This window comes from Aquarana catesbeiana, linkage group LG13, assembly GCF_042186555.1.
Source record: "Aquarana catesbeiana isolate 2022-GZ linkage group LG13, ASM4218655v1, whole genome shotgun sequence".
NCBI classification, from domain to species: domain Eukaryota; kingdom Metazoa; phylum Chordata; class Amphibia; order Anura; family Ranidae; genus Aquarana; species Aquarana catesbeiana.
Window position 1 is genome coordinate 90,332,458 of NC_133336.1, and position 16,305 is coordinate 90,348,762.

The 16,305-nt window shown below is 40.0% G+C and overlaps 1 protein-coding gene across 10 annotated transcripts in view; it reads right to left on the bottom strand.

Moving 5' to 3' along the window:
• Window positions 1–212: 212 nt before the first annotated feature.
• Window positions 213–16,305, bottom strand: part of MIPOL1 (mirror-image polydactyly 1) — a 753,413-nt gene continuing 737,320 nt past the window's right edge. For all 10 annotated transcript variants that reach the window (XM_073608913.1, XM_073608905.1, XM_073608904.1 and 7 more), the window contains one exon: window positions 213–1,065. In XM_073608913.1, coding sequence (XP_073465014.1) covers window positions 999–1,065 — 67 coding nt within the window. In that variant the 3' untranslated portion in view covers window positions 213–998. The remainder of the gene's footprint in view (window positions 1,066–16,305) is intronic.

Sequence of the window (16,305 nt, forward strand, 5' to 3'; positions counted from 1 at the left end):
TTACTCTGGTATATAGCACATAACTTTTGATTTGGATGAGTAAAAAGGGAATTTATATAGGATTTTTTGTATGCCAAAAAATTGTTATAAGGGGATAGGGGGTGGGGTGAAATTCAGCTTTAAATGAGGTGCTATTATGAATAAAATTAAAGAATACAACACTGAAGATGCAAGAAATGTTATAAGTGCAGTTTGGGAATCAAAGATATTAATACAACCAATATATTGCCTTTAATATGTTACAAGGACAGAATTTAATACAGAATTATGAAATTACTATAGTGAAACATTTCATACAGTTTTCTAGGCTTCTCCAAAACATGTGGGTCATCATTTATGATAGCATCCTTTGCAATTTGCACAAGTAAAGGATGTGTAGTCACAATTGCTCATGTCTGAATTTTGTTTATTAAGACTCCAGTCCCAGTCTTATAACATATGTATATGTCTGATGCAGAACCTACAAATAGATGCATGGGACCTCCACTCAATGGTTTCACAAGGGCTAAACATCCGACTTTTGTTTCTTCTAAAGACCCTCACTGTAGTTTCTACTCTGGGACTGAATATGTTTCTGTTCCCAACACGGAGGGTCTTCTTCTACTTACCAATAAGTGTCTTTAAACAGAAAAATGTTTGTGATGTTATCAAAGTCTCAGTGAGGGAAAACATTTATTACAACTGGTATTTCTATAGCTGCAGACAAGAGGTATGATTGAGCAACAGGTTCGGGTGGCTTAGTAGTGAGGTGTGCAGTGGCAGTGTTTGTTCAGTGTACAAGAACAGAGGGTCTGAAAAAGGCCTCCCGTCCCCTTTCTATAGACTTGGAGCAGCATTGGTAATGGATTTTAAAAAACGTTCTTTGTAAACTTAGTTGTGCGAAAAAAAATCCTCCCCTTTACCCATCACTTCATATTTGCTGAGCTTGTCCACAACTTCTATGTCTCTGGCAGTGTAATGCTGCGGCAGCAGGGTTATCATATGCTCAGGGATGGCAATCAAATGACTGTACGAACATTGCCAGCTCCAACCTTTTTCCGTAATACATCAACCAGTCTTTCCAACCTGTGAAGAGATAGAAATAGATGTTAAAATCATATTTTGAATATTTATGAACTTTTATACATCAAAAGGGGCAACATTAAAATCTAACCTCAAATCCAATCACCATGGCATTAAGGAAAAACAGACTAGTATACATATACACTTATGTGCTTTGCATATGAGGACACCATTTATGCGTGTAATAGACTTGATCCTTGGAAAATATCTGGTGCTGTTCTAAATTCAGTCACATACTTGGACATATCCATATTATGGAAGTAATAAACTAAAGTAATGCTACTTCCCCTCCCTTTGGTCTGATATATAACTATGCAGAATTAGTAAATGGTACCAGAAAGGACTCGTTTAAACGTAAAACATGTGACACAGTTAATGAGCATGAAAGAAAATCATCTATTATCAAGTTCAACCTCTCACAGGTTTGGTTTAGAGAAAGGCAAAACGTGTAGATGGATAATAGCATAATTCAATGGGATCCTTCATTGCAATATGAAAACTTATCGCAATATAGATTACCATATGTGAGCTAGTGTGACTGAGACTTGATCATTTTTATGCAAGTTTCTCTCTTTTAGATGGCTGCAGGAAACAAATGCAAGAATATGTGGGGGCAGTCATTTAAATGGTTAATAGCTGATCAGTTAAAGTGCATGTTAACCCTGACCTGAAAAGTTGGGGACCACTTTACCTAGTAGCTCTGTAATGTCAGACCAATCTCTGCATTCTCCAAGGGCCCATTAAAACCTTGGCATCCTGGTGCAAAGCATTAATGCAAATGTGTTAATGAGTTATTTTCATGTATTGACGCACATTGGGGTTGATCTACTAAAACTGGAGAGTGCAAAATCTGGTGCAGCTGTGCATGGGAGCCAATCAGCTTCCAATGTCAGTTTGTTCAAGTAAGCTTTGACAAAAAAAACCTGGAAGCTGATTAGTTTCTATGCAGAGCTGCCTCAGATTTTGCACTCTCCAGTTTTAGTAAATCAACCCCTTTGTGTTAAAGTAGGCCATTCAAATGAATAGGTTGGAAACATACGAAAATGCCAAAAAAATGGACATAGTCTATTTTTGGCAATGTAGTGCACCACAATGCACAGCAGTACATTACAGTGTGCTGCAATGTATTGTCATTGGAGTGTGTTGGGGTGCAATGTGAAAAAAATATGTGCCCATTACTGCAAAGTGACACACCACACTGGAAAGGTATAAATCGACGCTAGCAAATGTTGTAAAGTAATAAAATGCCCAGTGATCCTGTCATACCCCTTAGGATTTAATTCATTCCTGTTTGTTGCCTACCGTGCTAGGCACAAAAAAAATCCATCCTAGTGTGGTCAATTTGTGTCTCTTCTTCTGACTTGGGAGCTACAGGATGTGGTGTTGACTAATGTAGTATCTGTAGTCCTGAAGTCTGATTACTTTAAAAAACAAAAAAACATATAGGTTGTCTTTGCCTTGGCAAACAAGTGAATGTAAGAGTCAAAGACAAAAGGTCATTTTCTTTAATCTGTACCATACTAACGACTGTAATTGTGGCAAAGAAAAGCTAAAGATGAACTCCAGGATATTAAACTACACATTTCCCTTGCAGTAGGACACCCCATCCACTGCAAAGGTTAAATGCTGGTTAAATGCTCATTTTGCCTAGGTGTAGAAGAATAAGATGTACTCACCTTATCCTTAGCTTCCCCAGAAAGTCGCACTCTCTCTAAAGCTCCTGAATGTGGGTGGGCCCTTGCTGTCATCACTTACAGTATAGGAATGCTGGTCCTGTACTGTATGTGATGCAACTAGCCAAGAAAAGTGGCTTTGGTGGACTGGTCACACATTGTGGTGGAAGCCTGCCAGAGCGAAGAATTAACTTTGTATTCCAACTTATTCCTCTACCCCTGGACCTAACAAACATTTAACCCTTGCAGCACAAGCAAAGCTCCTCCATCCTGGCAAGGCAATGTCCTCTCATATTCTGGGAATGTCTTTTTTTGTGCTGGAGTAGCTTCTCCACCCCTCTCTACTGAAAGGGAATACTATAGGAGTGTCCCATGAGTGAAGACTACGATACTGCTAGGGCTCCAGACATCACATGTAAAAAGATGACGGCGCCCAGCAAGAGTCTCGGGGCTTTTGAATATCTAAATGAAGGAGGGTTTTACAGGTAAATAATATGTATACAATATGTAAAATGCACATATTGTATAATCGTATTGGATGATTGTTGTTAAAATGAATGGTCTTGTCAACAGGGTTTCTTCAAGTCGCTGACTTCATGTATAAATAAAAGTAATTCTTAGTTTTCTCCAACTTTCATTTACTCTGTGCTTGTTCTGGGTCTGTGACTAAGACATGTTGAAGCCAGTAAACATGTTGTAGTCACAGGCATATTGACTGGTCTTAACACGTCTGAGTAACAAACCCATAAACATTTGTAGGAATTATTTGGTGGGTGAAGATATCATAGACTGTTGCCATTAAAATTTAAAATCTAAAGAGTACTTTATGACTTGGGTATTGCAGCAAAAAAAGATAGGGCTGCACTATTGATTTCCATCAATAACTTATCTAATTAGAATGCCCTTTTGACATCTACAGAAAAGAGACAGGATGGGATGGAGCTTCTCTGAGCATATTCCAAATAGGTAGGGGTCTTCAAAGTGTTATCTTGAGCCTTGCTGCCCAAGGTAAAGCCGGCTTGATCTAAATGTATAGTGGCTAGGAGTACTGGGGTGAGCCTAGTGCAATCATTTTGGAGTAGAAGCAAAAGTCTATGTTTGTGAGAGAGATTGGGTGATAATTAGCACAAATCATGGGATCTTTATTGGGTTTTGGGATGACAGAAATATGAGCTTCCATCCTTTGTGTAGCGAAGGATTGAGACATTTTGATAGAGTTGTAAGTCTTGGTCAGGATGGGAGAGAGGAGTTCTGTAAAAGTCTAATAAAAACAAAGTGTAAATTTGTCTGGTCCCAGGTTTTTCCCAGGGACCAGAGAGGAAATAGCCCCATAGCCTACTTAATTTCCTCCAGTGAAAAGTCTTGTTCCAGGTTTTCTGCTGTTTTCAATGGTATCGAGGGCAGGGGTGTATCTAGTACATATTGACACACTTTTTGATGAAAAGCTGTTGGGTGCATGGTTAAGTATTTGGTAGGGATATTATAGAGATTCGAGTAAAAGCTATGAAATGCCTTATGCCGTGTACACACGAGCGGAATGTCTGACAGAAAAAGTCAGATGGGAGCTTTTCATCGTATATTCCGATCGTGTGTATGCTCCATCGGACATTTTACGTCGAAAATTCTGACGGACCTAGAAAGAGAACATGTTCTAAATTTTTCCGACGGAACTAATTCCTATCGGGAAATCCACTCATCTGTATGCTGTTCCGACGTACCAAAAACGACGCATGCTCTGAAGCAAGTACGAGACGGAAGCTATTGGCTACTGGCTATTGAACTCCTGTTTTCTAGTCCCGTCATACAATTTGTACGTCACCGCGTTCTCGGAATTTGGTGTGACCGTGTGTAGGCAAGACAGCTTGAGCGGAATTCCGACGGAAAAACCTTCAGAGTTTATTCCGACGGGAAAACCGGTCGTGTGTACAGGGCATAAGAAATCTCTTTGGGATCGTGTATTAAGTTACCAGAAGGAAACTGAATTGTAGGTATTGAAGTTAAGGGGAGTCTATGGTGAAAGACTCTCGCCAAGGCATGTCCTGGTAAAACGAAGTAGGAGTTTTATCCTGAAGTCAGAGTGTCTGTTGGTTTCAGTAGTGTTTGCAGCTCAGCACAAAGTTCTGCGATCATATTATCAGGTGTTGGGTTTTGTTTATGAGCAGATTCTATTTTATTACTGATTATGACATCATTACCAAGTTTGTAAAATTGTTCAGGGGCAGCTGTTGGGAAAGCAGTTCCTACTGATCAGCATGGTCAGCAGACAGGGCTGACCATGTTAGTTGGCATTTCAATCCAGTTCAGGCATTATGCTCTCTGCATGAACAGAAGGTTAGGAGCTTACTGGGTTTTCTGGTATGGTCAACAGGTATATTTCCAATACTTGCAACATTTTTAAAAGGGATAAACGATGTTAAAATATGCATGTAACAATACTGTTTAGAGAGATGTACTGAATATGTTTTTTTTATTTACTCAGACACACACTTTAATGATCATACTAACTGTTGTCTAAGGCTGGCCATACATTATACAATTATCTTGTACAATTTACCTTTAGATTTACGAAAACCATATAATATGAGGTCAAACCTAAACTCTTTCAATGTGTATGCAATCAGTCAGGCCCTTGCACTACATAGTAGAAGGTAAATCTAAAGGAAATTGAACAAGAAAATTGTATAATGTATGGCCAGCTTAACCCTGCTAAAAAGCTAGAATTCTATTGGTCGCTATGGGTCCTGGTGTAACCAGTTGCTAGGATGTAGTGTAAATGAAGTCATGCTCCCTGGCAGGTGATATATATTAGTATTCCGTAAGACATGGTGGAGATGAGTACTCGGGCATAGCATTTCTTAAAACTGGTTGAGTCACTTTCACTGCGGTTAATAGAAATACATAGCATTGCCTCAGGCCATCAAGAAGAGTCCGGGTTATGGGAGGATATGTCACAGCAAGTGGCATAACACAGATACGCTTTTGCACATGATGGCATTTTATAAAACAAAATGTTCTTTTTTCCTAATCTAGCCAATGAGGTAAAGATATCTTCAACATATTGACTGTTTGACCCAATTAAGTATTTTAAAGAAAAAACAAAGTTTTATTACCTTAGAATTAAGGAAAATATGTTAAATCCAAAAAACTGGAGAAGTGTGGCTTTGCATGAGATAATTACCACAACTCAGTACAGTAACACCTTGGTTTGAGAGTAACTTGGTTTGAGAGCGTTTTGCAAGACAAGCAAATTTTTAAATAAATTTTGACTTGATATACAAGTAATGTCTTGATATACAAGTAGCGTCATATCACAACTGAGTATAAACGAGAAGAGAAGCTCCTGTAAGTGAAGCAATAGGGATACATTTAATAAAGTTACAACATTTAGCAACATATTGCTACACTAATGTCGCGTACACACGACCGTCGGAAAAATCTTGGGTGGTTTTTCTGACGGAATTCCGCTCAAGCTTGGCCTGCATACACACGGTCACACAAAAGTTTGCTGAACATCCGACCGTCAAGAACGCGGTGACTTACAACACTACGGTGAGCCGTGAAAATTAAGTTCAATGCTTCCGAGCATACGTCGATTTGTTTCCGAGCATGAGTAGAAATTTTGCGTGTCGGAATTGGTACAGACGATCAGAATTTCCGATCGAAACTTTTTCCGACCGAAAAATTGAGAACATTGAATTTCTGCTCGTGTGTACGGGGCATTTGGGGCGCCGCTCTTCTCTTTTATACTCTGTAGCTCCTGCTGGATTTTGCTTCTAATCCCCTTGTGGAGGCTTCCATTTGTGGATGGACATTTTATGGTTGCACAACCTTCATCACATTGCTATAATCTTTTTATATGGACTATAAACTGAAGGACCTATGAATAAATAGTTGTGGAATGAATCGTTTGAGTTTCCATTATTATGGGGAAATTTGTTGTGATATACAAGTGCTTTGGATTACAAGCATGTTTCTGGAACGAATTACGCTCGCAATCCAAGGTTTTACTGTATTTCAAGATTTTGGATTGGCTGCGTTATCAGAATAATGTCCATCTCTGTTTTTCTAAAGCTGGCCACAGACAGCTTACATTTCAGCTGATTCCTGCTGGATCAGCAAAAAATTAAGCCGCGGGGTGACCCTGCAAGCACCACTGGGTTCCACAAAAATCTGTTAAAAAAATTGCTATCAGATGAAAGCACTTTGCGTCAGCTATCAAATATAATAGCCTTTCAGTGGAGATTCCTTTGTTCCACGCGGTTATCTGATGTGGGCTTAACAAGAGAAAACGGAGCCATGTATAGTTACTAAAGCAGTGCATAGATTATGCAATCTTCTTTCCTTCCACCACAGTTGGAAGGAAAGAAGATCCCTTGATTCCTTTATCAACACTGTCAGTGTTGATGGGAGAACCCCTCCTGCATTGCTTGACGTAAATCACACGGTGCTCAACTTCGTGTAAGAACACTCATGTAAAAGATGGCCCCTTACCTTGAGGCAATAGGGCAAGCGCATCTAACCATAGGTCTTTACAAGGGTCCTCCTTGAAGTAATAGAGCAAGCACATATGACCAAGAATCTTTTAGGGGGGTCCTCCTAGGATGCAGAGACCTATCCTCGCAGTCCTAGTTTCAGGGGGTGGTTCCCTCGGTAATACAGGGGGATAAAAAAACACGGGGAGCCCCAATAGTGTAATACTATTTAAACCAGTAGCTTTATTAGGTAAAACTATTATTTAAAAAGGACTTTTTTTACTGTCACATCTGGTGCATGCCAAACTATCCAAGTCACATTATTTATTAATATTGCTTGCCATAGTTCTGGACAATCCCTGAACATTGCACTGGTTTACATTTATTTATTTTTTCATTCCCTTCACCTTGCACCTTGTCACTTTATGTGCTATTTTGCTTGCTACTTAATTTGAGTCACACAGACTCCGTGTTACGATGTGATGATTGTTGACACCATTGTTTTTTGCACATGATTACAGTTATGGACTAATGATTTATTTAATGGCACTATTTATAATGAGTGAATTTTTAGTGATTTTATTTTTCACATATATTTGTTTTTAGCACTGCTAATGTTTATTTATGAGTGCGATTTTGTATGGCTGTTGCCAACACTTCTCTGCTGTTTTACCACCTTTTAGTCACTTACTATCACCCTAAGGCTTTTAATAAGGGTGTCCAGGATTAGCGCAGCACCATTTAATATTTTTATGTCCCTTTAAGGTTCGGTTTGCACCTGTATCCGGTGCATGCAGCTTCTCCTTAGTACTGTTATCAGATTTTATACCTGTTAGCGCGGGAATAACTCCTTTATTCTATTGCTATTGTATTCTTCTGGGAGGGAGCCTTCCCGGCCGGCAGAATCCGCTGATTATTGCCAGCGACTAAAGCCACTGGCAGTAATCACATGTTAGAAATCTGACATGCTGGTTGTACCCAAGTTGATCGATGAATTGACTTGGGTACAACCAGGCTGCCCATACATGGATTGATCCATCTATGGCCGACTTTATCCAGCACAAAGTCATTGCGCAACTAATTATCCTATTAATAGCTCAGACTGGAGAGGTTAGCAATGGCAGACTTAATACTTCCCCCATGACAGATTTTCTTTTAGAATAGTAATTCTGGACAAAATGAGTGCCCTTCCTAAAGCTTTATTTGCTACAAGCAAAGCTCTGTCATTGTGTGTAACGTTATTTTTTCTGGAGAAGTGCCACTGTGGCTCTGAGGAAGAGGCTAGTCCTCGAAACATGTTAGACTATTGGATCTGCATTTGTCTTGTCACATGTTATGATGTACTGTGGACTGGATGGTGCTGTTCTTTGTGATGAGTTTTGATGCAGCTGTCATTCGGTGAGTATAATACTTACCACTTTATACAAAAATAAAGTCATGTTTTTAGGATGATGCACTAGGTCAGTGGGCCCTTTCTTTGTTTTGTGGTTTCAGGTGTAAAGCCACCCACATGCGCACTGACGTATGACCCGAGTACACACTATGTGCGTTCGGAGCATACCTTTAAGCACATGTGGGTGCTTAAAGCAGGCCATACCATTTGCAATTTTCTTTCCTTCAACCATTCAACCAAATTTGCTATTGTGTTCTGCCAGCGGGAAGCCTTTCCGACCGGCAGAATTCAATGATTACTGCTGCAGGCTATAACCGCCAGCAGTGATCAGGTGAAAAAAAACAGACAGGCTGGTTGCTCTGAAGACAATCGATGGATCAACTTCAGTACAACCAGCCTGCCCATAGACAGAGTGAAATTCGGTCAGTTCCTGTTGAACCAGCCGAATTTCGATCCGTCTATGGCCGGCTTTACACAACCTTTGACGCACATCCACGTGTAGCCGCCTCTTCTAATGCATCTCAATGGGGGGCTGTTTGCAGCTGCAGCAAATCCTGGAAAAGTCATTACGCAGGCTCTGCACATTGTAGGCCCCAATATGGCCCTGTGCATCAAGCATTAGCCTGCTACTCTTTATCCATCTCAAACAACACTGTAAATTGTAAAATAGCACTTTATTCAGCCTTTAAAAAGATGGAATTTTACACTGCTTCTCAATGAGTTAAGTTTTAAATAATAAAAAGTGGAAAGTCACCACTCATATTTTTACTTTTGCACCTTGCTATTATTCTATGATTTAGCATAAGGTCATTAGAGGTGATAAATCAAAAATCCAGTTAAGGATTAAAGCAAGCTCATTTAGGAGAGTAAAAGGACCAATAAACAAGATTAGAAGTATAATATAGGCTACTTTCACACTGGGGCGTCAGCGGTAAAGCGGCCGCTTTACCGCCGCTAGCGGATCGCTTTTAACCCCCCAGAAGGGGTTAAAATCACCTGACAAGCACCGCTGCCAAATCGTTTTGCAGGTGCTTCAGCATCGCTGCCCATTGATTTCAATGGGCAGGGCGATGCGGGAGCGGTGCACTGCCCCAAAGATGCTGCTTGCAGGACTTTTTTTCCCCGTCTTGCAAACGCACCGCTCCAGTGTGAAAGCACTCGGTCTTTCACACTGGGGCTGCAGGGGAGGCAGTTTTCAGGCGCTTTACAGGCACTCTGAAAACCGCCCCAGTGTGAAAGGGGTCAAAGAGTATAGAAGTATAGGCTGCCGGTGCTGCCACCAATAAAGTCTGTGCTGACAGAAACCTGTTGCACCTTAAAAATGCTAGTTTCCTGACTGTAATGCCAATTCTTTTACTTCAACACATTACACTAACCTAGAACAAACGTGCAGTGAATGAAGTTAAAACATCTGATCAGCAAACTTGCTCCAGATTAGAGGCTCAGAAAGCACTGCAATAGTTAGATAAGCATGGCAGCCAGGCAACCAGCATTTTCAAAAGAAAAAGATAGCAGTAACAGCCTCCATGTTTGTCTCAGCACAGCTGGCTGTAAAGACGCATGCAGCACAGCCATCTGCCCACAGTTATGATGCCGGAGCTGGGTACCCGAAGGCTAGTGAAGAACTAGTCCAGGTGGCACAAGATCCCTGGACAGGTAAGTGTTCTTTTATTAAAAGTCAGCAGCTACAGAATTTGTAGCTACTGACTTTTATTTTTTTCAGCATGAACCTCCACTACTGGAAGTGTATTTGTAACATCTGTTACCTGTTGATCCTACCAGAAATCATGTGAGCTGATAACTTTCTGTCCTCTGTCTGTGCTTCTATCTTTGTAGCTATCATTGTTCTCAGTAGTCTCCAAAACAGCTCCCCAATGTTATGAAGGGGAGGAGGTGTTCTGTAGTCCTAAAACACTGTTCTAGGGTGACAATGCTGCTCCTCCATACATTATCATTCAAGCACAGGAAGCATGTTACTACTGGTAGGATCACCAGGTGAAAATAGAGGAAGGGAGCCAGGGAAAGTAATACGTTGTTTTAGATAATCTTTTGGGGTTCAAACCCCTAAATGGTCAATTACAAATATTAAAATTAAATACCGGTATGTTATATATCACAAATGCAAATCCTATTCCAATTAACTTTATATTTTTAATTATTATTTTAATTATTTTATTATTATATTATTATTTTAATTATTTGTTATTTTTAAATGCACTGCAGAGTTCACAGCAGCAATACTTTAATATTTTTGGCCATTGTAATAAAAAAAAAAAAAATCTCCTTCCATAAAAGTTAATTCAGCTATATTTTATAGAAAATAATAGCAGCCATGGGCTAAATGAATGATTTTCATAGATATTAAACTGTAGCTGCCTCTAGCTGTAACAGTTTATACAAATATTTAGCCCCATTGCAGATCACATGCAAATGAGAAGATACCGCAGGCTCTGTGTGAAAAGCAAGAAACAGTTTGCCTTGGGTGTAATTAGCCTGGAAGAAATGACACCTTTTTTTGTCTTTAAAGTATGCAAAAGGTGTCACACTGTTCATTTCCAAACGGTCCCATTTACCCCAGGGCTTAACTCCCACTTTGTAAAATAAGTACATGAAGGTCCCCAATTTTATATCTTCTGTGAACAAAGCGCACTTTAAAATCTCTATATGTATTGTCCTGATTTTATTGTATGTAAATACCAATTAGTGGACCTTAAATGTGGATATCTGTCTATCACAACGAACAGGTGCATTTCATTTACAGCACTGATAATTCAAGAAAATTAAACAAAGTGTTGCCATCCTGATCATTAACCACTTCAGCCCTGGAAGGATTTACCCCCTTCCTGACCAAGCCCTTTTTTGCGTTACGGCCCTGCGTCGCTTTAACTGACGATTGCGCGACCGTGCGACGCTGTACCCAAACAAAATTGACGTCCTTTTTTTCCCACAAATAGAGATTTCTTTTGGTGGTATTTGATCACCTCTGCGGTTTTTATTTTTTGCACTATAAACAAAAAAAAAAGCTACAATTTTGAAAAAAAAAGCAATATTTTTTTACTTTTTGCTATAATAAATATCCCCAAAAAATATATAAAAAAACGAATTTCTCCCTCAGCCATCCTAGGCCAATATGTATTCTTCTACATATTTTTGGTAAAAAAAATTTGCAATAAGCGTATATTGATTGGTTTGCGCATATGTTATTGCGTATACAAAATAGGGGATAGATTTATGGCATTTTTATTATTAATTTTTTTTTATTAGTAATGGCAGCAATCTGCGATTTTTATTGTGACTGCGACATTGCGGCGAACAGATCGGACACTTTTGACACTATTTTGGGACCACTGACATTTATACAGTGATCAGTGCTATAAAAATGCACGGCAGGGAAGGGGTTAAACACTAGGGGGCAATCAAGGGGTTCCCTCAGTGTGTTCTAAATGTAGGGGGATGGGCTCACTAAAACATGACAGAGATCACTGCTCCCGATCACTGGCAGCAGTGGATCCCTGTCATGTTGCTAGGCAGAACAGGGAAATAAATGCCTTCTTTACATAGGCATCTCCATGTTCTGCCTCTCTGTGCCACAATCTTGGGTTTTGCACACTCATGCCATTCTGCCGACGTATATCGGTGTGAGCCAGTCGGCAAGTGGTTAAGGAACCATTTCAACCATTTTTTTCCCTTGGACCAAGTGGCATTGGAGCTTCTCTAGAGTTTTTTTTTCTGCAGTTCCTGTAACCATTGGCGTGATTTTCCCCTTATTTCGTATGCATTCACTAAGAAAAAAAAGGGAACAGATAATTTTAGAGTAGAGTAGAAAAGTGTTGAACCCCTAAGGCTCCACATTGGCCCCCCTCCATGTTAGCCAATGTGTCCATGCACACTATGGCTTTTTCAGGAGTATACAGGCATAAAAAAAACTCGCTCATCCATGTCCTTATGGACCTTGCTTTGTGCACTGGTGTAAAGTCATGTTGGAACAGGAAGGGGCCATCCCCAAACTGTTCCCACAAAGTTATGAGCATGAAAAATGTCTTGGTATGCTGACGCCTTAAGAGTTCCCTTCACTGGAACTAAACGGCCAAGCCCAATCCCTGAAAAACAACCCCACACCATAATCCCCCTCCACCAAATGATTTGGACCATTGCACAAAACAAGGTCCATAAAGACATGAATGAGCGAGTTTGGGGTGGAGGAACTTGATTGGCCTGACCTCAACCTGATAGAACACCTTTGGGATGAGTTAGAGCGGAGACTGCGAGCCAGGCCTTCTCATCCACATCAGTGCCTGACCTCACAAATGTGGAAGAATGGTCAAACATTTCCATACACACACTCCTAAACCTTGTGGACAACCTTCCTAGAAGAGTTGAAGCTATTATAGCTGCAAAGGGTGGGCCAACACAATATTGAACCCTACGTACGAAGACTGGGATACCATTAAAGTTCATGTGCGTGTAAAGGCAGGTGTCCCAATACTTTTGGTAATATATAGTGCCTTGGGGGGACAGTGCAAATGCAGCAGTGGTGGCTTCATTGAAGCAGCACTAGTAATGGAGCCACTGAAAAATGCAACTGCTGCTATGGAAAAAATAATAAAAAAGAGTCTGCAAAAGACTTGAGACTGGGGAGGAGGTTCACCTTCCAGCAGAACAACGACCCTAAACATACAGCCATAGCTACAATGGAATGGTTTAGAACAAAGCATATTAATGTGTTAGAATGGCCCAGTCAAAGTCCAGACCTAAATCCAATTGAGAATCTGTGGCAAGACTTGAAAATTGCTGTTCACAGACGCTCTCCATCCAATATGACAGAGCTTGAGCTATTTTACAAAGAAGAATGGGCAAAATGTCACTCTTTAGATGTGCAAAGCTGATAGAGACATTCCCAAAAAAACTTGCAGCTGTAAATTGCAGTGAAAGGCGGTTCTACAAAGTATTGACTCGGGGGGGCTGAATACAAATGCACACCACATTTTTCACATATTTGTAAAAAAAATTGAAAACCATTTATAATTTTCCTTCACAATTATGTGCCACTTTGTGTTGGTCTATTACATAAAATCCCAATAAAATACATTTACGTTTTTGGTTGTAACATGACAAAATGTGGAAAAATTCAAGGGGTATGAATACTTTTTCAAGGTACTGTAGTGTATCAGGAATAGAAAATCCTGGGTTTACATACTCTTTAAGTCAGCCCAGAATCGTTTTTTTTTTTTTCCATAACAGCAGTTGAAATTTTCAGTGGCTCCATTACTAGTGCTGTTTCAATGAAGCCAACACTGCTGTATTTGCACTGTGCCCCAAGTACTACACTACTACATTGCTACGCCCAGCCGATCTGTTCGCCAACACGCATAGGGGTTGGGACTGCAAAGGACCTAAGGACCACCCATCTCCCTGCTCACCCTATGACGACAGTTCAGCATTACGCATGAGCATTAGTGATGGCACACATGAGTAATGACGATAGATGTAGTCCTGCTGGTGGGCAGGGAAGAGAGAGAGGATGCAAGCTATTGAGTGGGGATTTAGGGGGGAACACTGCTCCCAGAAGATGGAGATGTATTGTTATATAAGAAATGGCACTCATCTCCTTCCCTATTAGGGACAACTGCTATACTTTTTCCTCTCCCCCTTAATTAAACCTTCCCCCCCTCCGCCCCTCCTTGCTCAAATATTGCTTTAGTTATAGGCATCACTTTTTCGAATTCTCTTTTCTGGCCCTTTTCTTTCCCTTTTATGGTATATATTATTACTATTCGGCCACTGGGATGCATTGCATCCCGATACTGTTTGAACCTTATTTTCTAGCATAGCTTGACATTTATGTTTCTCTGCTAGGGTCACTATTGTCATTTGTGAATTCCCTCAGCTCTACCTGTTGTCCATCATCTTTCGAAACCAGTATATCTTATGTGCTCAGCTGAGTAGGGTATTGCTGGGACAACCGATTTGTATATTGGCTGCTGTGACCCTATTGTTTCATTTCATAATGATATTATATGTTACATGTTTATGTCAGTTCTTTGAGATTTATACCGCTTCCTCTTTGAAAAATAAAGGAATTACACAAAAAAAAAAAAAAAAAAAGAAATGGCACTCAAACCTTTAAAAATGGAGTATATGAATAATAAAGGCATTATTAAAGATATTAAATGCATGCAAATAGAGAACTTGCTTTTAGAACAAGGATTTAATACTACTTTGGCGAAATTCTTAAAATCTTTAGGCATGTTTGCAATGTGGTAAATCAGTAAACTTGTGTCCAACCAACGCATATGTTTGGCTTACACCAAACAACTGGGTGCAGTATATACTCAGTATTAGTTCTCTAAGTACTGTGTTTATTAATAGTTATATATATATATTTAAATGTCAGAGAATTAAAGCTAAGAGAGATCTGCCACTCTCCATACAAGCGGTCTAATTCAGGGACACGTTGCGATTTTTTTTCTCCCTGACACAGCCAACAAACAGATGCAGTGAAAGGTCTGTTCTATTTTCTTTGGAGAAGAGGTTCCCATCAGCCGCAAAGATTTTCCTTTATCCTGGAAAATACTGACGTGTAAAAACAAGCACTTGCAATGACTGGGTCTGGTATTACACCTAAACAGGGCTAACCAGGCCAATAACCACAAGAAATTCTCCAGTCTGTCACATACCTTGCAACTACTGGGCTGCATGTGTCTGCCACTGGAATTCTGAAATGTCCCAAAGACTAGGCCCTCACAGGAGGCTTGTCTGTTTGCTGTTCCAATTGCTTCCACATATTATCCACTTTTCAACAATCAAACAGGGTATGTTACAAACTTTAAAAATACTCAAGTAAAATATATTATTTTACCTACTTGCTTTACTTTAAGGTATAATATCAGCAAAAACGTTAGCTTTAAATAGAGTAGGGAAAGGTTAGATCTCCGTCAGATGTTGGTACTGACTGTTTCGGCCTTTGGGAAGATCCAGCCTCACTAGTTGTATTGGGTACCATTGTCACCTGAAGAAAATGTGAGGGTGAGATCCAAAATTTGAAAGCTGTCACCAGAACAGCAGTAGAGGTTATATCGTCCATTGATGATACTTGTTCTGGTGGCAACAAGCCCTCATTTTGTTGGGATTGCCACTTTCTGTTGTGTCTCTGGGGACAGGCAATGCAGGGACATATCTCAGATGGGAACACACAGCAATAAAAACTTGTCAAGTACTGTAACCCTTCCCAGTCTATCCAAACCAAGAAAAGTGTAGGCTGAAAATTTACATTATTTATCTCTAAAATATTCACATATTGTTTTAGTTTGTAGTATTGTTGTAAAGGTATTGCATTGAGTTCCACTTTATACACATTATATATCATTATGTAAATTATTTCAATGAAAGAGAACATTTATAAGGCCTTGATGGGAAACATTGTACTCGGCCCAACCTCAGATGTGTAATCAGGACACTGATAAATTTTTGAACTGCTTCTCGCTTCCCACACTGACTGAGGCTCATGTGTACCTTATGGACTGGGATATCCAAGTCTCGGAAGTCCTCTAATGCATTAAAGACTTGAAGGTAGGTAAATGACCTGGCCCGGACAGCACTTTACTACAGGAAGTTACCTGACGTTATAGCCCCGCATTTGACAGCTGTACAACTCTGTTAAAGATGGCAAGACCCTTACATCCGATCTTTTAACTGCTAACATAGT